This window comes from Chelmon rostratus, chromosome 9 (genome assembly GCF_017976325.1).
Source record: "Chelmon rostratus isolate fCheRos1 chromosome 9, fCheRos1.pri, whole genome shotgun sequence".
Taxonomy (NCBI): Eukaryota; Metazoa; Chordata; class Actinopteri; order Chaetodontiformes; family Chaetodontidae; genus Chelmon; species Chelmon rostratus.
The window spans coordinates 14,769,412-14,793,025 of NC_055666.1; the positions used below are offsets into that span (position 1 = coordinate 14,769,412).

Sequence of the window (23,614 nt, forward strand, 5' to 3'; positions counted from 1 at the left end):
GCTCTGCCTCCTTCATTTATCCCATCTGCAGCGCTGATAAGGCCGATCCATTTCACCCCTCAGCTGAAATGAGATGGTCATCCTAGATCAGGACTGCTCCTGTGTGACGACTGCAAACCCCACGGGTTTCTTTTTTATCAGCGCGGTGGTGACAAGAGCCGATCTTCTCGCCCACAACGAATCGGTAGCTGGTGGCAGCAGCCGGGTGAGGAATGAATAAAAGACGTTTGGTGCAAAATGGAAATCTCACAAGGCTTGAATGGAGCTGCTGTGTGCTTTACTATTCCCTAATATCTTTTCACCTGGGAGAATCAAGCCTGACATACACTGTGCACACAGGCGTCCACTCTAAATAATTACTGAACTAGATACAGAGCAGAGACCTTCTGTCACAGTGTAGATTATATTCTATATCCACTTTGTGTTTAAATGATGGTATAATATGTAAAAGTAAATCTTAAAAAATATGGGAGACTCTACAAATGTGTACATTTTGGAGTCTCTGTTCTCATTGTTCCTTCTCTCCACTTCTCTCTCTGTAACTCACACATGACTGCACAATCCCATTCAGGAATTTCGATTATCTAATTGGTCAGCCATTAAACATGCGATCCCCTATTTGACTATATAGAGTTACAGCTCTGCATCAGAAACCCTTTTCTTTCTTAATAAGTCTAATGTTCTGTGGGTGATGCAATTTTTGCATCCTTATCAGATTAGATTAGATTCGACATTTTTATTAATCCCCGTGGGGAAACTCATTTACCACCAAATCAATAACAAACAGTATATGCATTGTATTCACAGTGCACAACAAATAAATAACAGATAAACAACACCATAAAAAGCCATTTAAGACATGATGAACAGCTGAAAGGTGCAATGGATCTAGACCTAAAAGTGTTCCTTAAAAAAATCTGACCCATACTGACGAAGGTTGAGATACTGCAGACTATTATCCAGTGATGGTCCAGTCATTGAATCAGTGAGCAGTGGGTTGAGACCCTGTCCTGTGCGCATCAACTGGACCTGGGTTTGAATCTCCCAAGATACTACAGAGGAAGTTACCTTTCATTGTTTCCTTCATTTGTTTCCTTGTTTCCATTCCTTGTCTCCTTGTTTCTTTGATCTCTTCTTTGCTTCTTCTGTTTCCTTCTTGTATCATTTCTGTCTTTCGTTTCCTTGTTTGCTTTTGCTTTCTCACTTTGCGCTTTCATTCCTTCTTTCCTTTTCTGCTTCTTTTGTGTCCTTGTGTCCTTGTTTCCTTTCTTTGTTTGTTTTCCTACTATCCTTCTTTTAATTTCCTTTTTTGTTTTGCTTCTGTTTTCTTCTATCTTTCCCTCTCTTTTTCCATCTTTTATTTCCTTCTCTCAGTGTTTCCTTCTTTCATTTCCTTCTTTCCTTTTGCTTTCTTATTTTGCGGTTTGATTCCTTCTTTCCTTTTTTTTCCCTTCTTTCATTTCCTTGTTTCCTTCTTTTGTTTGCTTTGTTCAGTGGAGGGTGCACAGCAACTAGTCAACTTGCCATCATACAGTAAAATGTAGTGTAATGCAGTGTATGCACGCACTAAGCACTAATTAATTCAGCAACAGCTCAGTCATCAATAATAAAATGCTACAAGTTGCACCTTCGAGGGAAACTGTACGCTTGCTGCTTAAATCTAATCAAGCATTGAGACAGAGTTACTCCTTAACATAAGCATGAAGCTTGTTCTTGCAGAATGGGAACCTGACAGCCATTCCTAGGCAATTTTCTTTACCAATCACTTTTTTTTCCTTTTATTCTGTGTTTCATCTCTTTTCTGTCACTCAGGGAAGACTGGAATGTATTCTTGTGCTCACCTGTGATATGCTTCCCATCACTCACTGCGTGTTTTCATCATTTTTCACATTTTCAATCAATAAGAAACATTCAATATCGAGCACACATCTGTTTTTCATCACCCCCAAAGCATACCTCTTTGATGACTTACTACTTTTTTTGAGCAACAAAAATATCAATATCTGCCTCATCTCTCTCTGCTGGTATGAAATGTAATATGGTTTGGGGTTCTGATAATGGCTTGTGGCAATGGCATATAAATGGAGAATATTATGAGCTGTGAGAGATGAGCAATTGATGAGATGAGCAGAACAAAATTGCATGATTAACGCCAGGTGTAGGACACACTACACACATAAACCAAATCACATCAAAGCTCTCTGTCTGCAATGGGTGTCTGTCTTGATGTATTCACTCTGTCTTTATCTATTTCATTATCAGATCCATTTAATGTACCTTTTTGTCTCTGCTGAGCTGCTTTCACAATGTAATTAAAATTGCATAAACATTCATTTCAGTATTTAACTTGTCTTTTATTGATGCATATAAATATAATGACAACAACAACAACAACTAAAATAATAATATATTGCATCCTGTATTAATTTGTCATTTCTCCACCCGGCTTTTTTTTCTGCTCTCTCAGCTACATCAGAAAATGTCAGACTGTGACACGCAGGCTTATCGGCTGGTTGATTCATAATCAAGTGCAATCATACTCGCGTGCACGTACGTACATGCGCATGCACATACAAATACACACTCACACGTAACATACACAGGTGTTTTTGTGACACAGTCAGATCAAAAGCGTCGTCTCCTGACTGAATCCATGCCTCGCTGGTGGAGATGCTCTCAGCGTTACTGCTCTCCATCGCCTCTCTCACACACTTGAGATCAGATGCTTTTTCTCTCTCTTAGTCCACAAAATGACTAATTCAACAGTCACACCTGACATGAGCCACTGAAGTTCTCAACACACACACACACACACACGCACAGTTAGACACACCACTTGATGATGAGGAAGAGGATTATCCAGGTTGATGAGCAGATTTGCTCACAACTCCTGTGTGTGTGTGTGTGGCCTCTGTCATATTTTGCGACTTGACAGATTATAATTTCCTTGATGGAATATTAACAAAATGTGGCCCTATAATCAAATGCTGATTATATTGCACTCTTTACAATGGAAATCTGTAAGGTTTTCAGCCACGCTACTCATTTTGTCTGTCTGTCCAACACTTTGGTCCAGATTTAAGTATCTTGACATCTACTTGATAGATTGGCATTGAATTTTCAGTGAGTGTCTTTGACTCAAAGACGCCTAGGGTGTGACTTTAATATGCAGTTATGTTAGCATTGCTAAAGCTAGCGTGTATGGGCACAGTAACGGGATGGTAATGGGACTGTTAGCATGTTAGCATTCAGCTCAGGGTGATGGAGAATAGCTCAGAAGAAAAGGAAGTTGAACCATATCTGTAAAGGTAGTGCTGAGTCTGAGAGTCCGAAAATGGTCTTTGAACAGAGGATAAACCCTGATTTAGATAACAAGGCCTTGTCTCACCCTCAGGAAAAACTTGTGGTAAGGATCAAAGAACAAAGAAACTGATTTTACATTCATCTGCCAATTTAGTTTTCTGGTGTTTAATGCATCTTTAAGGTGCCTTGGTCTGGGACTTGGCCACAGCCACATAGTGTAATACAGCATGATATGAAAAATAGGTTATACAACATAAAATAAGAGCATTCCTATCAGAGGTCATAGTACATAGAAACAACAGCAACAAGTCCACTGAACCCTTAAATGCATACCTCTGTTCTTTAGCAACTTGGGCTATATTATTAAACTGTCTAATTCATTTGATATCGTTAAGGCCTACACTTCCTGGTATTCCTTAAACTACACATTCTGGTGTCAAAATGTCACATTATTTTAAAAACATACTTTTTATAATGCTTATATTTGTTAAGTGTATAGAGTTGCTAGAGACCTGAGGTACGTGAGTGTTGCAGTTGTTATTTACGACGTGCTGGATGCAAGTGATTGCGGGTAATGTTGTGTTTTCCTGTTTGTCCTCATGATGACACTGTTAAGCTGACTGTTATTATGAATAAATACTGAGATGATGATGAATAAGTTCATATTGGTTTACTGTCACAGTAACCTGATGGTGACAGCAGCTCTGGAAATAAAGATGTAAGTGAGGCCACTGATGATGAGGGATTAGTTTTTGTGCCATTTATGAGTCAGATCATTTGGAAGAACTGGAGCATGAGAATAACAAGGTGAATGGGACAGTTAAACAGTCACCCTACTGCCAGAGAAGCTAGGATTGATGACTTCATCTACCTCTACCTTGCTGCTATAAATATAAGCACATTTTCTGCCCAACTTTCTAACTTGGGAAGTCAGACTTTCCTGGAAAAATGCTGGGGAGGTAACATCTGTTTATCCACCCTGTGTGTGTGCACAAACATTCTGCAATAACCCCAAGCAAGTGACTGGGATTTGAGATTACTGATGTGACTAATTTGGGTTTTGTAAATGCCAGTCTATGAGATGTGGCCTCCAGTAGCCTCTGTAAGATAGTACAGTACAAACATGAGGCTATGATGAAATATATCAATTAATTTCATTTTCTGGTTTTGATAATGATTTCAAATTATTTCAGAGTGTGTAGGAATATTTAAAAACACCCATGCATTGTAGTGTGTGATGAACTCTGGTTCAGGGGTGACAGAGGGACAATGAGCTCGAGTTGTGTTAGTGTGTGTTCATACCTTGCTACATGGCATTATCCAGTAGGCGATAGCCAGGAAGGGCAGACCTACGGTGACCCCCAGCACTGTCCAGCACTTCACCCCAATGGACTGCTGCCTTAGACCGGGCAGGTTCTCGTACCAGATAGTCAGCAGCTGCTGCTGACAGTTAGGATGGGCGACGAACTGGACAGAGAGAGACCAGAACAAGAAATGGGAATCAGTGGAGAATAAAAAAGAAGAGATGGGGCACAGGCCAAGGGATGTGAGAGAGGAGAAAGAAAGAGACAAAGGGGAGAGAGGAACAATTAGCAGCCATTACAGCCAACAATAAAAACATTTTCATGGAAGCAATGCTCATCTTAATTTCTTCTGATCATTTTACAGATCCCTTGAGGGGTCTGTGAAGTCTTTAGAGCAGCAGCATATTGAGTAAATATCATGACGCTACGTCTCTGGCAGCTACACTGAAATGGCCCAGTAGCCACAAACAGGATGGAACTGGCTAATTTAACAGGCTGACAGCAGGCCTAGTTACCTTGGGGTTCAAAAGAACAAAAGTGTAGAATTACAGCATACTGAGAATAAAAATCTGATCTAACAAACTGTCTTGGAGCCTTTTACTGAATATTTTACACACAAATGCTGCTAATAGCCACATAATAATACCGCTAATAATGATCATATAAAGTCCAGAAATGTCACTCAGCACTAGTACATTTTGCTGATAATACACTTGGAGTTTCACTTTGAAGTACATTTGTGAATGCAGGACAGTCTGAAGAAAATTACACCAGCGATTAATTCAGAGTTGTACAAGTTAAAACATGGAGCTGTGGTGCATTTTTTGCTGTTAACCTCTGGAAATCCTGTTTTATACCATTGGCAGTGGTAGTATACCAGGGAGGTGTCCTCCTCCTGAGCAGGCTGGCCTATTTCTTTTGTATATGTGTTGTTTTATGGTCCAACCTGCATTTCTGAGTGATTAATCCATTCATCATGTCCAACCCCAACACCCTGGTTGGATTTTAATGGCCAAAGCAGCAGACTGAATTTATTTTCTCAATTACCCTACAGAATAAACTGTAACACTATAAAATTAATTAACTTACTAATTACTGCCTTTATCATGAAAAGTACCAATGCTACACAGGGTGTTTTCTTGTGCTCGCTTGCTATTATGTCAATATAATCAGTGAAAATGAATGAGGTTAAAAAATGTACTATATTCACGAGGAGGGCTTCGAGTGCTCCTTTTAATGTTAATATTCAAGGTAATCCTAAGTAGCTGAGTGTGCAGGCTGCTTTTCTGTGTTTAGAGCACATCTATTGTGTATTCATTACAATCAAAATATATTATTCACAGCACGTTTGCACTCACGGCTGCCACTTGGCTTCATTTAGAATGAAAATGTGTCAGCAAATAAGAAGCGTGTTTATGTTCATTACTGAAGCATGTTCGCTTTATTGGATAAGGCTTGATGTGGCATTTCAGCATCTGTTGGTGACTTTACTCCGAGAAAGGAAGCAATAAATTAAAGCATCCGCTGGTCTTGTGGGGAAGGAGAGGATGGATGTTTTTGTACCAGCTGGGGGAAGGATGTGGACAACAGAGCAATCGATGCACAGTATGAGGTCAACAATCAAACTCTGCATTTGTGTATTGTTTTTCGTTCACATCTGACATCTGAGCATCCGGTTACCTCTGGTCAAACCTGCTCCCCCGTGAGTTCCTCTTTGTTTTCTCACTTCATCAATCATTACCACCCCTTCACCGATCAGCCTCCCTGGTCATCGCATAAAGGGAGCATTAATCTGAGCTGACGATTGACATTTCATCCGCCGGTCGAAAAGCACAGCGGCACAATGTGCATGTGTGCTCTCAATCATTCTACCTTCAGAGGGAAACCACGGTCAACCATAAACACTGCACACTAAATCGTCGTTAACATAGTTTCCCAGCAGTGTCAAGCGACCAGCCTTTCAACCCTCTGACCCATGACATGAACTCTGCGTCCAGCATCATGCAGTCATGCTCCACCTGGTTTCCATGGCAATCTACCCCTCCCTCTCTCCTCGCCTCCTGTGTAATTAGCTCTCTGAGTATTGGTCACGCTCTCTTGTACAGGATAAAAACACAGCTTCAACAGGCTGTGTACTGTACACACACACACACACACACACACACACACACACACACACACACACCTGCTTACAGAAAAAAAGCAGCACATGAAGGTCGAATAGGAGTGTGTGTGTGTGTGTGTGTGTGTGTGTGTGTGTGTGTGTGTGTGTGTTTGTGTGTGTGTGTGGGGGGGGTATAGTAGGAGGAAATGGGGAAAAGGGATTTGGTTTGACGTTTTGTAAGAACACCTCTGCACAGCAGGGATTAGCTCTCTGACATGAAGGCCAGTTTGTTGTTTACATAGGACCCTCAGAGGCCAAACATATGAAAATATAACATACTGTTTGTACACGTGCACAAAATAGCAAATAGACACTGTCGTCCTTACACAGATATACAATGTTCCAAGTGAACACCGCAGAAAAAACATGTTTGGTATTCTTCCATGTTATGTTCTTAAGAGATTTTGGCACTTATTGTAATTAATTTATCTCTATGGAAAAAAATGTAAAGCAACAGTTAATAATGTGCATCTGTGGATTATAATAATCCCAAATAACCAAATAATCCCAAACAGAACAGGGCGTGGGTTAGAATTTTGTAACGTGATGTGATTTTTTATTCATCCATAAAGGTATTCTCTCTTGGCAGGGTGGATATGTAGCTCTTCCAACAAGTTCTCATCAGATCTCAGTAAATGTAGGTTCCATTGTTTGCGGATATCTCCACCTCTGATTCTCATTTTAATTTGTGTCTTGCAAGTCCCCCAATTTATAGATGTAATAATACATATCTGGAGTACCCTCTTTAGAATATGCTTAATGAGCCCAGGTGTTGAAGTCCAGACACTACATATGACCATCCGCCGGCCTCCTCACCTTCAGGAGCTGCTGTACCATAAAAATGCCACATCACTTCCTGCTTTGGTACTGAACATGCTAATAGGTCAATTCAAGCGGTTGACACAGACAACCACCACTTTTGTTTTTCCTTCGTACCGTGCTCCTGCATGTTTTTATTATTGATATTTGCAGTATGTTGTTGATGGTAGCAGAGGAATAGATTCTAACAAGATTTCAGCATTTGCATGGTGTGTCCATAATTAGAACTGAAACTACCAGTAATCCTTTACATACAGCAGACGGTTGATTCATCGGTCATTTTTTGGTCATCTTACCTTCTTGACTTCGTACTTGATGGCCAGTTTGACACGGCTGAGGCAGGGTCGGTTGTAGGGGCTCGGCGGGCACTGGTCCACGTCACCGTTCAGTATGGCCTCCACTTCCTCTGTGTTCCGGCAAAGATCCAACACACCCACCACGAAGTCCTTACACTGCATGGACAGCTTGCGGTAATCATTCTGCATGAGGCAGGGAGGGAGGTGAATAGTTTTTGAGGAGGGAAGAGACAGGAAGAGAGGGAAGAACGCACAGGAGGGAAAAATTCAGGGATAAGACAGAGTTGACTCTAAATAGAATTTAAACATCAATTTTGAGTCAAACATCTGGTTTTAGACCGCACAACACAAATGCATCATGAGAGGGTAGATTTGTCAAGTTGAGACTGAGCCTTTAGATGCCCCCTTTGGATCCTCACCTGTATTAGTTAATGTCATCTAATAGTGCCTTTTATTCTCATTTGCAATTATAATATGGCTGGGGTGTGAAAAAAACTGTCAGGGTGACACTGTGATTTGGTTTATGACCTTTTGATCTTGAAATAAATCAGCTTCACTTTGCAAAAAAAAAAAAAAGTCAGTTGGGTGTATATTTGACATTTTGTCATCTTTATAAATTATACTTGTCTTGCAGGGAGTCCACTTGACTTGTTTAACTTGTTATAGCTTATCAAACTGATCAAACCAAACACCACAGTGCTGTCACTAGCCCACTGTACCCATGTATGCATGTCAGAAGCGTGTGTCTTAGGTACAACAGAATACACTAAAAGCCCACAAAACCCCATATTTTGGATTTAGAAGAGTAATAGAGGAGTTACTGTTGCAATGTTGTGGCACTCTCTTCAGAATATTTGCATAATAGTAGCTGATAGAAATGCTCATTTGCATTTTATTTAGCCAGCATTTTCAAAATTCAATGAATGTGTGTTGGTTGACTGAAAAAAAAGATGATGGAAAGCTGCACACTCATAACTGCAATGCATTAATTTAAACTTATTATAAAGACTGTTGGTTCTGCAAACACCCAGGGGTTAAAAGTGTGCAGCTTTCCATTCTCTTTTTTGAACGACTTCACTGAGATGTTGTTTTATCAGTTGAATGAAAGCATCACTGATGACTTATTTACACCTTGGTATTGACATTCTTTGTGGAATGAAGGTAATTCTGAAGCTGCGCTCTATATGTTGGGAAGGAGGATGTAAGTTTTTGAGAATTGCTAGTAAACACAGAAATGCCATCCCAATTTCAAGGAACTCCCAAAGTCCTGAGAGATTTTCTTTTTGTCATAGGCGCACAAGATAGTAACTTGTGTTCCTTATTCTAGTCGGGGAAAGTGCCGATCACCGTTGTCAAATGGAAGAAAATGATTTGTGGCTTTTACCTCTGGAACCCTTGGACTTGAATATGACTGCTTCACTACAATTCACAATTCCTGTCAGGTTTTTCAACCCTCGCACCTCCTCCTGTTACTTCACGCAGCTTCAACCTTTTGCCCCTGTGTCTTGCCCCACACAGTTCATTTCTCACCCTTCTTTCTTCGCCCTCCCATCTTGTTCTGTTTCTCAACACTTGGCCAAACAGGTAAACAGTCAGCAGCTTGGAGCTTCTGGCAGGTTTAAACTCCCTAAGGTCTGATTCTTATTATGCATTCACTGCTGTGTTAGGTTTGTGCACAAGTATGCCATTACAGTGTGCTGATAATAGGTACTTTCCTCAAAACGTTTACACTGATTTCCGCAACAAAATCATTGTGATTGGGAAGTGGTGGGAAGTAAGCAGTTCTGCTCTCACTTTTTTTTTTTAGGGCCAGCTGTGAGCAGGTATGATCAAGTACATATGTCCTGTATTTTGGTAACCTACAGACCACAAACATGATTTGCATTCCTCCAGCGTTTGACCTTCTTTGTAAGGGAGGTTTGTCTAGTACAACTTGCACAGTGTCTGTCTTGAATATAAAATGGAGCATTTTTTTACAATCACAGTGTGTTCGTACTCTTAAATGCAAAACTGAGGCAATATATTGTAAAATCCAGCCCATCAGGTTTGTGAGATAAGGTTGGTCAAAAGGCCAGTCACTATCTGCAAATGAAAAAGTGAATTCTGGGTATCAAGCAGTGGCTGCGAGCATCTGTTGGCCCATTGGGGAACATGAAGGAAAAGGTGGCATTTGTTGTATTTTACCTTAAGGGTACAGTCATATGTGTGCAAATGCTGGCAAATGACTGTTGCCTGCTGAAGCGAAATTCATACTACCAGTTCACCAGAACCCCACGTGAAGTGAATATGCAAATGTGCTCACATGCTTCTCTAATTTCACGCATGTGATCTAACCCTTCGGCTGCTAAGTGAAAGAAGTTGATTACAATTTCATGTGTGTTTACATTCAGGTAAAGGTAAGGCTTCAGGGTACATAGGTACAAGAATGATTTTTTCATCACCAATGTTTACATCATAAGATGTAACACACATCAAGAACACACACACATACACACAGACACCGCACACACTGTGAAAATGCAACCACAGTTCATGGTACGTGGATTGTGCCTCAGTGGCTGAGATAAAGGACTTGCTGTGAGATTGAAAATGGAGAGTGAGAACGGCTACAGACAAGTGAACTCTGGGGGACATGAGCCAAGCCTCAAACACGGAGGGATGGACTTGATGTAAGATGGAGGGCTGAGAAGAAAAAAGGGATAGATAGTTTATATTGCTGCACTTCAGTGGACATTCACCACCATCAGTTTTCCTCTTTTTTTCACTTTCTCTGCGGCTGTGTGTCTTCATTTAAACTAAATTCAACTAAAACTGGCATGGCACAAGCACAGAGTGCAATGTGATTTAAAAAAAAATTTAATGATACCCTCGTCCGCCTTACTTTCTTTCTCTCTCGCTGAGTCTCCTAAGGCTACGTGGGGGGTTTGTGTGTACTGTATGTGTGTTTGCGTGTGTGTGTCCTGAGGCTCGTATGAGAAATTGATGGGCTGTCATGAAAAGCTAGATGTTTGAAGATAAATGTTAGGCTGTTAGGGAGGTTCTGATATGCCTGTAGCAGTCCCCACATAAACATCCGACGTGCAGCACGAGAGCAGCTCTCTCATCTCTGCACTCTGACAGGTTTCTAATGTTTGCCAGTGCGTGAGAAAGTAGTGTTTGCTTGCACTTGACTCTGTGTAAATGCATGCAGTATCCTTTTCTACATTCTGATTCTGTGCATACATTTAGCATGTTAACATAGTAGCATTTAGTATGTAAACACTTCTTATGTTAGGATATTCCTATGCTATATTGCATTAATCTGACAATACTGTTATTGATGAATTTTAGTGCTGTACAAGTAGAAATCCTGACACCTTGGTGGATAAAACATCCTTTAGGTATAGACAGTACAGTGATTTCAGTGACAGTGACCAAATTTAATCCATCCAAACCTAAACCTAAACCCAAGTACTTCATGCTTGGATTTAGTTCTTACATACGGAGGCGAACCCATAGTGCTTTGAGTTGTGGAGGAAATCTATACAATTGGAAGGAGATGGGTTGCTCTGTGTGGCTAAATGTGCACAATGCATTCATGTGCTTGTAAAAATCTCCAACTTCTTGATTGCTGAATAATGTTTCATCACAAGCTATGCTGTCAGAACATCGAACCCAGGAAACAATGAGACGGAAACACCACTGTCATAATTAAGACTGTGTGGGGAATGTGAATTTGGAAGCTTCCTTCAATAAATAGGCTGACGTTCAGCAGTCAGCTCTCAAATCTTGACACCGGCGATTCACAAACCACAGTACACGTGTCAGCTTATTACAGAGTCAAAGACGGGGTCAGGCCTGCAACCCCTTTCTCATAAAAGTACCAAGTAGCAAATTTTTCAACTAGGAGGTTTTCGCTCAAGAAACATAATTAGGTGCTGCTGAACTGCCTTCAGGCCATTTTTGTTTTCATTTCATGAGCTCAGGTTACCTTTCACTATGATTGGTAAGACAATAAAGGCAATGAAGCGCAGTATTACAGAAACACAAAAAACCTTTAAAAAACTGATGGCAAATCAATTAAGTCAGACTTTGTTCAGTGATAAAATCATGGTGGAAACATTGTTTCAGTGGCTGTTAACATTTATATAATACTGGATATTTGTATATAAAGGTGTCATCAGTGACATAAAGTATAGTTTCATTTGCTAAAGTCTCGTTTATTCTTAGTGAGATGATGCCTCATAAACTATGCCCTAACTCTTATTCGCCATGTTTGATTCCGCCATATGAGACAGAACTGTCTAAGGCCACTAGGACACTGTCTTAACATTATTTGATATTTTAATATAATGAGAGGATGAAATGAAAAGGGACAGGGAGTCAAATATAAAGAGAAGACGGGGTGATAATGAGATGGTAATGAGACGGATGAGCTCCAACACAACTCTGGTCCCTCAGGTGAGCCTCTCTCATTAACTTGTCTGGAGATGGGAAACAGAGTGACAAGCAGGAAGGATGAATGACAAACACAAAGGTCGGAAGAAGAACTGAGCAACGGATACATAGGACGGACAGAATTAAACAGAGTGCGCTGGAAAAACATGCAGCAACACATGGACAGATACAGGGACAAAAAATAAGCAAAGAAATTGTAATTTTATCAGGCTTTTTTATCTGATTGGTTCAATTATGATCATGCTTTTTACACTAATGATCTCAACTATAAATATAGTTCAGTAAGTAAACAATGGGAGCTGAGCAGCGTCGGCCACACAAGTGTGCTCTGCTGATTATTCTTCTGTAAATTCTACGTACAAAGCCCGATAAAGTAGAAACTGTATACTGTACAGAGAAACTGTCAGAAAATCATAAAAGAAAACTAGAAAATTTGGACAATAAACTATTTTAGGTTTTTTTTTTTTTTAGAAAGAAGACATCATCTACAGTAAATCCAAAACTTTCTGCCTATTGGATGCAAGGGATGATACACATAACAGGGCAATGTATCACACTGTGGAATATAAGGCAATGCCATAGAGGCATGAAGTGGCTTTTAAAAGATTTCTTTGGCAGAGAAACAAAGCAAGACTCCACTCCTTACTGATTTCACATAATTATCACCACACCGAACACAGAAAACAAAGCAGCTGGAGACAAAGTGTTGGAGTATCTCTCTAAAACTGCAGATGAAGGCCTTGCACCAAAATGCAGTGCTTGAAAACAGTGCAGACTCGTCCACTTGCTATTTGCTGCGGGGATATTTAAAGCCCTCAGCTGACAGATGAAAAGGACTAATTTCACGTTTGGATTTTCAGATTGTGATTGTCTGATTTTGTTGTTCAAATGAAGGATTTTGAATAATCTGTCATTAAAACATTGTCTGGTTTAAACATGTTTTTCCTCTTGTAATGCATGATTTTAATATCAGTTCGTTTATTTTGTTCCATTTCAGTTTTAATGCCATTTTTGGCTTATTTTAGTTGTTATCATTACATTGTTACAGTATAGAGATGGTGATGCCATGTGACAAAATGAATCGAAAGTTGGGAACTTTGCATTTACAATGAGCGATATAGTAATAATAATTCTAACTGCATCGGCCAGCATTACTGGTCAAATGGTGACAGTATACTTTTTTTTTCCCACCAAGTATTTCTTCAGTGTGGCAGTTAGTCTCCCTCAGTGAGTCTCATTTGTCAGTGAGTGTGCTGGCCTTAATATCGCAAGCCAACTGATTCGGGACAGGTGTACCAGCTGGCACAGTAGGTGGGAATCATCTCCCTCTCCACCTCAAGCTTGCCCGAACCTGTCACACCGCGTGAGTGAGCACGTTGCTCCCCCGGGCCGAGCCAATCAGCCTGCTTCAGAACAGATGCCAGCACATCCAGGTTTGATTCCTAGAAAAGAAAATATCTGTGTGTGTGTGTGTGTGTGTGTTTCTGACATAGACTACTTTCAGGGACAAATTTCCAACTAAAGACGAGTTCACGACTTGTCCAATTGGGGACAAAAGCCGTCTCCCAAATTGGAAAACTGCTTTTTGGGTCAGTGGTTATGGTTAGGGTTAGGGTAAGTCTCCAGGAAATGAATGTAAGTCTATGTAATGTTCCAAAAAGGGACTGAAGTCAACTTGTGCGTGTGTGTGTGTGTGTGTGTGTGTGTGTGTGTGTGTGTGTGTGTGTGTGTGTGTGTGTTTGGGCCTGCTATGAGTCAAAGATGTGAAGACCTTAGATCCAGCCACTTCAAACAACATCATTAACTATTACACACATGAGCAACTTAATTTTCTCCACCGCACACACACACACGCGCGCACACACACACACACACACACAGTCTTTACTCTTCCACCACCAACATTATCACGGAAGCCAAGTTCATTTCAGTGACTGCAGTGCTTAGTGTCTTTTTTCTCAGTAAAAGCGCACACAAATCTCTCAAATTTTATTTTAAGCGTTTCTCTTTACAATTCTTATTTCACCACAAGCTGAGGAGAGATTGTATCGGTAAAAGGCAGTCCAGAAGAGTAATAAAAGGCTGGGAGTACACTGGAAAATCAATTCAAAATGAGGGTCTCAGATGGAGCTACAATTATTCATTCAGCACTACATCCCCATTCTTCCTAAATTCCTGAAAAAATGACGATAAAGAATGTCAGGGAACTTGAGGATGAAAGCACTGTAATTACATTAGGTGATACATTACTCTATCCAACATTCACAGCAGAGCTGTTTAGCATTCTGAACTCTTTAAATCTAGTGTGTGTGTGTGTGTGTGTGTGTGTGTCTTGAAGATGAGCATTCCTCCTCTTTACCTTCCTTCCCCACACCACTAAATCCAATCAACCCTTTGGCAACCCATATAAGCCATTAAAAAGTGACGGAATAGAAATAGTAAAACATCTGTAAATAAAAACCAATAGGTAAAAGATGTTGAGAAAGACAACTACCTTACCTTAAACTCTGTCTCAATGTTGGCCAGTCTTGCCAATTCATTGCTGAGCTCGAGGGCGGTCAGCACAGGGTCTTCACTGCTGAGAGACAGGTAAGCTGCGCTGGCCAGACCCTTATATGCATTCATCCTGGAGCGTGAGTGGCTGAACGAGTCTTTCTTCTGTTTCTCCACACATTCTGAACACTTACAGAAGTAGTCATGTGGCCTTTCTATGCGAGCCCCCTTCGTTAAAAGGATGTGAACGATCTCATACTCCTGGCAGTGAGCAGCCAGGATGATGGGCGTGACGTCGTGCGAAAAACGCGTTCCATCCTCGTCATAGGCGTAGAAGTCATCGTCGCGCATCTCCTGCTCCAGAGGGCTCAAAGCCAGTCGGAGACCTCCGCGAAAAGCAGGGTGGGCGAGAATGGCTTCAACAATTCGAACGTAACCCTTAGAGATAGCCAAAAGCAGACCATCCCCGATCCTGGCCAAACCATCCTTCTTTAGGAGCAGCTCGGTCACTTCTAGGTGCTCATTACCCACCGCCAGCTGCAAAGCATTCTGGCCCATGTAGTCCACACAATTGAAGTTAAGGGTTTTGGACTCCTCCAGCATTTTGCGGACCACAGGAATGTTTCCATATTCGGCAGCATCCAAGAAACGCTCCTCCTCTGCAGTCAGGGGCGAGCCACGTTCATTGAACATGTAGGCTGGGCCGCGCACTGCCTGGCGACGCCCCTTCTCTCTCAATGTCGTGTGACGGCGATGCATGGCTTCCACCCTGGAGACATGAAAGAGGAGAGCAGACAGTGAAGGAGTGATGAAGTGATGAAGGGTAAAGGAAGGAAAGAGGGGAGCAAGAGAGCAAATTACGGAGGCAAGAGGAAAAGACAGTATCATTAGTTTCATCAAAGTGACAATGGTGTAACAAGGCAAACAAAGTCATTACTGTCTCCCCTTGTGGATGTCCTACGTGGACAGGGACTGGTCAAACATCATCAGCAGTGCTTAACACGGACTTCTCCGTGTGACCCCAGAGAAAGTCCCACAGAGACATCTGTGATATATCTGTCTCCTGCCCGATCAGTCAAGCGCTGCCAGGGTCAAAGCTCATTGCAGGGGCCATACCAGGTCAACAGCTTTAATAGGCAAGAAAGAAATGAAGCTGTCACCTTAATTGGCTCTGGCATGACAAAGTCACACTATGAGCCTATGGTCAACCAAAGAGGCTCTTTGGCCAATGGTCAATCGGTTTTTATCTATCAACACACACATACACACAGGCATGAAAATTTACCCATGTAGCTCTATTCACGATCCACTCTTATTCCCAGAGCGTCAAATACCAATGCTTTGTCTTTCCCCTCTGTATCTCTGTATGAGACACTTGGGGCTTTCAATTAAATTCAATGTAAACCCATCAGTTCGGTTTGGTTGAGACACCAGGTTAGGTTTAGAAGATTTTTCACTTTTGGTCTTATTTATGGTTTTCTCACAGGACTTCAACCCCAGTCTCCTGAGCGAAAGTTGTGTGTTTGTTTGACCCATCTATCCACCCCACCTTCCTCCATTTGTGGACTTTCTTTCAGTTCATACTATGTCACCTTCTCTGAGCATCTAATATTGAATATTGTCGTGGATGGGTTTACAGTTGAAAGTCCTGTGTCTCTAATGCCGAGGGGAGTGACAAAAATGTTATTATTTGATGCTCTGGGAATGAGACCAGGCTCCTATTCAATATGTCCTTATTTGTTTGTCTTCCTAAATGGAGCACTATTTCTGGTGACACGCCGTCACATCCCAGCAGGACATAGTGGTTAAAAAACCTTCATCAAAGGGGACTTGTCGAATAAAACTAGCTGTACCTTGCACTGAACCCCAGGTGATCACCCCTGTTCCTGGAAAACAAATTTTATTGTCACTATTGTACTCCTCCTATTGTATTTTTTAGAACCACAAAGATCTGTCACAGTGATTGCATCTGCTGTGCAGCCTGACACTCTGACCTGCATTGTGAAAAAAGCCTTGATGTTCCCCAAAGCTGAAAAAATGAGAGGAGGAAAGACTGACTGACAGTGTGGGAGTGGAGCGAGAGATACTGCACATGGGTAAGCTTTGAAATGAAAAATGGGGGATGGCAAATTAGTAGCGGTGTTGGTGGAAAATCATGACCCAGAATAGTTTAGTTTGAGCCAGTGTGAAATAACCAATTAAGACTTTAGATTTAATTTATAAAATGCTAAGATGATAGCAAAGTGCAACTGAAACAGTTCTTATTAAGTCGACTAGAAGGCAACACACCGGCTTGTTAACTCGAATAGACTGTGTTCTCTGCATTGGTGCAGTGACTTTACAAATGACAAGCTTTCACAATAAAAACTGCCACCGAAATAAATAAAAAACGAGTATGGTTATTTATGATTGAGGCTATTTGTAATTCCCCTTACTTTGTGTGTGTGCTTGTTTTTGTGTGTGTGTGTATGCACAGCAGGCTGGAAGGAAAAGGTGAAAATGGAAACCTGTTCATGGTAAAAACATTCCCTGGGGGCGTCAAAGGATGTGGAACTGAGAGGATGGAGAGAGCTCACCAAGGCAAATCACTGTGGGAGAGTGTGTGTGTGTGTGTGTGTGTGTGTGTGTGCGTGTGTGTGTGTGAAGGGGGGGAAGAGAGAGAGTTTGTCAGTGTGTGTTTAAGGGGTATAATAGGCCTGCAGCTCTTGATTTTCGATTTACACAATCAGCTGTGTATGCCTTGGGCTGCCAATCAATGGTAGATGGCAAAATCTTCTTCTTTATCTCTTTCTCTCACTCTCTCTCTCTCTCTCTCACACACACACAATTGATATCTATCTCACAAATGAACACACACACAAGAGGACAAATGTGGACACAGGGTTTAGCCCCATGGATAACATGTGTGTGGCAACATCAGCACCATCAGTATGCACACAGAACATGGACACAACATACATCATCTGTAAAACGTGACGTAATCCAGGAAAGCCATGCAGTGAATACTGCCTTTATCTGGCTTGTGATAACATAAGGTATTGGCTTCTAAAGGCTGTAGTTTGTGTTGTTGGTGCTGTAGCCAATATCTCTCCCCCAACCCCTGTGTCCACACACACACACACACACACACACACACACACACACACACACACGTACATACACTCTCACAGACATATTTGTAAGCATTGGGAGGAATCCCTTATGACTGAGGGGACAGTCTGGCTGCCGGCCCATTTAGATAACCTCATAGTCATGTAATGAATGGCCATTTCCCATCCCTCTCTATCTTCCTCTCCATCCATCTCTGACTGTTTGTGATTCAGATCTGCAATAGAATTCACCTGCATCATTTCTGTGCGGAATTACAATCACAAACATAGGAGGAGGGAGACATAATGGAGATGGATGGATGGATGGATGGATTGAGAGAAAAAGAGTGTGTGTGTGTGTGTGAGAGAGAGAGAGAAAGAGAGAGAGAGAGAGATGGGGGGGTAAGTGAAAAATGAGTAAGTGAATTGTGTATATGTATGACTCCATATAGTGTATACAATTGTATTCAGACGTCATATTGTGCTCTTATGACTACAGGACTTGTTACATTACAATTGTTGCAACCGAGACCAGCAGACTTCACTCTCAACATTTGTGTGGCTGAAGATGATGCCATGCTACAGAGAGAAGGGCTATCCCATCCCACTAGTGTTGTTTTTCTGCCTACGTGTTGAATATAAATCCAATATTGTAGTCCCTTCTTTCCTTCACAAACACCTGAGAAAAAGACATCTGAGTTTGCATGTTTGTCTGGATGTTTGACTGTCCTCACTAACCACTTGTTAACTTGGATGCTGACAGTTGACAAAACAAAATGCAATGGAAATGAATGTTGATTCGCAACATTGGCAACCTTTCCACGTTCCTTTTAATTTAGGGGTAATGGACTGCTTGAAGCAACTGGCAATATGATTATATGTTAACAGCTTTTAATCCCTAAAATACAGACTGCACTGCTTCAGCTGTTACTGACTTGCAGCTCTAATTTTGATGCTGCATCCAAGTCAAAGGCTTCTGCAGAGCCTGTGTCCAAGCAAGCAGCTCCCTCCCCTATTAAACTGTCAGAAAAGGGGGAAACTATCGTGCACCACTGCTACTGGTGATTCCAACTATATTACAGCGCACTGCTGAAGAAATCTTGCCTCATCCAGGCAAGCTGTAGTTCTGTCATACCAGTGATACTGTGTTTGGATTAGAATAAAACGACAAGCATCATTAATGTGAAGTAAGCCCCTTAGTGAAATAGATAACCCACCAAAGAAAAATAAGCTGCCTCTACTGTGAGTTATACGGTATGACTTCAATTTTAATTTCCATTTTTCCATTTCATGTCTCTTCTCCTTTGGAGAATTCTGATTTCGGAAACTTTAGAATCACAGTCACACGACGTCCAAATTTTAGTTGACAGCCAGAAAGCGACTGCTGTTCTGCTCTATGTTGCTGAAGTATCAAGCTAAGAAGACAATGTTCACTGTGCCTGTCTACCAATGTGAGACATTTTGCACTTGATTGAATGAAAAGCATGGATGGAGGGGAGTAAATTCATCTAGAAACATATGGTTTCCTTGGAATGATGGCCAGCAGTAGTGTAAGTCTGATCAGTGGTGGGCTAAAATGAGCAAAACCCCAGTTATGGTCTTTGAAAAGGTGTAGTTTCTGCAGTCAACATGTTCTTATACCAATTAATGCATATGAGCACATACAAAGTGCTTTTTGGTAAAGATTCACACATTTTGGTGACGCGAGTATTGCTTGAAAATCACTGAAATATGGAGTGGAAATATGAACAAAAACAGCTTCAGCATACAGTGCACAGACACGTGCAGAATATTTTAGAAGAGTTACGTACACTCTCAGCTCTTGTCCACTCTCTCTTTATCACATGCACATGCATATACACTTTTTCAAGCAGTAAATTGCCAATTTTAAAGATCAAAGGTGAGTTTCTCACCATATTTCACCGGTAATGAGAAAGGGGCACACTCACCCTCTTTTACCCTTTCACACTCTCTCTCTCTCTCTCTCTCACACACACACACACACACAGACACGCACACACACACACACAAAGGCGTCCAGCATTTAGCCTCGTCAGGCATTAGTGACAGCATACATGCTTATTTTCCATGCGAGGCCTTTCAAGCTGAACACTGGTGTATCAAAGGGGCAGACCAGATCAAAGACCCAACACTGAGGCCTGCCATTCTCAAAACCTGTTAGTCATAGCTAAGCTGGCAGCGCTACATGAATACCCATTAAGTGTCACCATTTATGTCCCATTTGTGTCCTGCATGAATGCAATGGACTGCTCCCACCAAACGGTCTGACAAGCCGTTCTCTTACACTGAAGCGGTTAAACATATGGGACAATTGAGGGAAATTATTTATGTAGGACACTACACTTGCAACATGGTTCCCAATCAGAGTTTTATGAGTGTGTCTGTGCATATTTTGTGCCTGAGATGAGTGTGACATTGTGGGGATGTACTGTGCAAGCCGATTTGTGTAGTCTGCTCCAGCTCAGTGTCACATGGTTTTGCCCTGGTTTCTCTCGCTTACTCAGGCTAACACACAAGCACGCACGAACACACAATCCCTGTTGACTGCTGCTTATGCATTCATGCACAGGAACCAATCAAGCTCTCTCTCACTCTCACTCTCGCTCACTCTCTCTCTCAACACAAGGACAGAATAAGGGCTGTAGTGGAAAAGCCCCCCCAAAACACTTACTCATTCAAACTCACCCACCCTCCACTTGCTTATGTAGCCTTCCTGTACATGCATTCACAGGGGACACAGTGCAGTATAAACAGCAGCTGCACACATCAGCTTAATTGAATGAGGTGGGAGAGAGCTTCAGACTTCCCAGTGATTTGAGAACTGATTTTTAAGATAAAATCACCACATTTCAGCACAAGCTAAGTTAAAAATAACAGCAAAAAAAAGTTAGTAAATGCACGTTTTGCAAATGTTCTATTTAAGAAAGGGGATCAGTTTGCAACTGAAGCAGTGCATGGCAGCAAAATATATGATGACCTTCCAGTGATATAAATCTATTCCTATTGATTTCATGCATACAGGACCTGTAAAGCACAGCTGTGTCAATTATTGGTCCATATCTGAACAGACAGGTGAATGAAGCTGGCTCAGTGAAATTCCTGGCTGCTTTATTCTTCTCCCTGCAAAACTGACCTCTACTTGTTGACATCCCAGGTGGATTAGTTGCTGTTGATTAAATTCTCTCAACCTAGGACAGCTTTGCCATTTGTAAACTGTCGCTCTGCAGCCTCTTTGCATAACTTCAAATAGCAGAGTTCCTAAATAAGCACATGGAGTCAACAGAAAGCCACGAACTGGTCACTTGTTTATCATGCCTGTGTATGGATGAATAAAAGTTGCGGGTGAATATGGAGGGGTGACTCACGATTGCCTGGGTTCGGAGTTGAACTCGGTGTCGATGTGCTCAACAGAGTAGTGGTTCCCGTGGTCGGAGAGCTCCGGAGCGCGGTGGAGTCTCTGTCCGCGGTGCTGAAAGCGCTCAGCGTTCGAGGCGCCTCGTCCTCTCCACTTAGGAAACGGCTCATCATAGCGGTCGCACAACGCGTCTATCCGTACATCCCGCCGCGAAAGAAACGGAGAGCCCGGTGTGTCCCCGAAGCCCTGGCGGAACTTTGGCTGTGTGAGGTGCGGGGAGTCCCCCGGTTCCCGGTTCTCTTGAGACGGGTGAAGACACTGCGGAGAGGCTAGGTAAGGCGGGTCTGTGTCCCCCAGCAGCGGAGAGGCGGAGGAGAAGAGGTCTAGGGGCCGCGCAGAGGAAGGAGATTGTCGGGGAAGACAGACAGACAGAGGCGGGGAGGGAGACTCGGAGAGATGCCCTCTCTCGCCGCTGTCGCTTTCCTCTCCCTCGTCAGACATTGGGAGAGTTCGTGAGCAGCATAAACTTTAAATATTCAAAATGTTTGTGACAGACATTTAACGATGTTTGTCAAAGTTTCAACCGCATAAGTTTCTTCCGAGCCGCGCAGCAGCGATGAGCCAAGCTTCCACCTTTACACGGGAGCGCGCGCACCAATTAGAAAGCCGCGAGAGTGCGCGCGCAGGGAGCCAACCCTTTACAAAATGGGGGAAATGAAGAAGTGGCAACACCATGAACTACCTCAACTCACACATTGCATTGGCTTACAAATAAATACATTTATGCTTACATTTACTATTGAGGAAAAACATGTGTGCTTTTCAGTCTGTATGTATGAAAATGCCTTTGTACCTTTGTAACACGCGTTTTACTGCACTGGTCCAGGAAGCTGACACACATATGAGGCCAAGCAACCCAGCTGTCTCCTTACTGAAGAACAAGCACACATAAGTGGCTTTTTACAGGAACAGAGAGGTAAACTCCTGTCAAATAAAAATCTAGAATAATAAATCAAAGTCGCTCTTCTTCATAAGAGAATTTGCAGTGTGATCTGTTTTCAGGGGTCATGGAGTGAAGGGGTTAACATGCCCACCTGTTGTATGACAACTACTAGTTCTGACATTATCTCATTATTGCTTCAGAGAACAACCAATTCAAACCTAAAGTAACTCACATCTAACCTCAGTAGGTTTCTCTTCGGGTCCACTGAGAACTTGCTTGTGTGTTGGTAGATTTAGACAAAAGTGAGCGCAAAGCCTTTTAAGGTCTCGACCTTCAAATATAAAGAGGAGGACAATGTAGTGTTTGAATGTCACTGTATCCTTGTGTGTGTGTGGTCCTGTAATTAGAGGCAGGGTCCCATTAGTCACGATGGAGACTTCCTGCACCCCCACACAGACAATAACCAGTCCTATTCCAGCTCTTTGATCTATCCCAGCACATATACACAGGTCACAACAAATCAAATTAACACCCATCACACATGACAAACTGTTTTCACTGGCGTTTACATTTGGGTAGAAAACAGCTCCCAAAAGTGAGGTCTGCAGATTATCCACTAAACTGGGTTTGATTCCAGAAAAACACAATGCTGTACTATACTGTATATTGTGATAGAAAATAAGAAAAAGAATAAATGTCTTAACTTACTGATTCTTTACTTCTTCATAAATCACAGTTGCCCATTATTCATTTAAACATTACAAATAAAAAAAACATTCCCCATATTTGCTGAACTGCTTAGCAGCAAGTTGCCAAAACACAGGAAGACAAACTTTAAAGACTGATGTGTTCAGCTGTTGACCGTTAGGCGTTAATGTTTCACTACATATTGGTTCACTTCGGTAGCTTGAAATTGCTCAGCTAAATGACAGTCATTTTCAGGAAATGATTGAAAAAATAAAAGCTAAATATAATTTCTTTTCATCGAGGAAATGAGGAAAGCAAGGGACCCATGAAATACTTCCATGTCAGATTTTCACATTTTCCCCACATTAGAGTGATAGGATTCAAATTGAAAAACCACTGAAGCAGCCCTGCAGGATTAATTACACTTATGAAAAATATTTAATGATACTGTGGAACTGGTTCAAGACACTCCTCAAGACCGTAGGTTCACTTTTGTCAAGCTTCCAGTGAAAAAAAAGAACTGGCTTGGGATTTCATACCAATATGCTCTTCACCTTGCGAGGAAGGACATTTAATGGTAATGCATTATTATTGCTAAAGTTTCCTCTTAATCCATCTGCAGCCCTCAGGTAATACAGAGATTATTGAGAAATGGGAGAAACTGTGTGCCACAGAAGTCCTGAGTAAATGTTAAGAGATACTG

At 41.8% G+C, this 23,614-nt stretch overlaps 1 protein-coding gene across 1 annotated transcript in view; it reads right to left on the reverse strand.

The window, feature by feature from the left end:
• Positions 1-21,782, reverse strand: part of LOC121611559 (short transient receptor potential channel 7-like) — a 47,240-nt gene extending 25,458 nt beyond the window's left edge. The window contains exons 1-4 of the mRNA XM_041944170.1: positions 21,292-21,782; positions 14,823-15,585; positions 7,887-8,069; positions 4,606-4,770 (exon numbers count right to left, since the gene is read on the reverse strand). Of these exons, the coding sequence (XP_041800104.1) occupies positions 4,606-4,770; positions 7,887-8,069; positions 14,823-15,585; positions 21,292-21,782 (1,602 nt within the window). The remainder of the gene's footprint in view (positions 1-4,605; positions 4,771-7,886; positions 8,070-14,822; positions 15,586-21,291) is intronic.
• Positions 21,783-23,614: the final 1,832 nt, after the last annotated feature.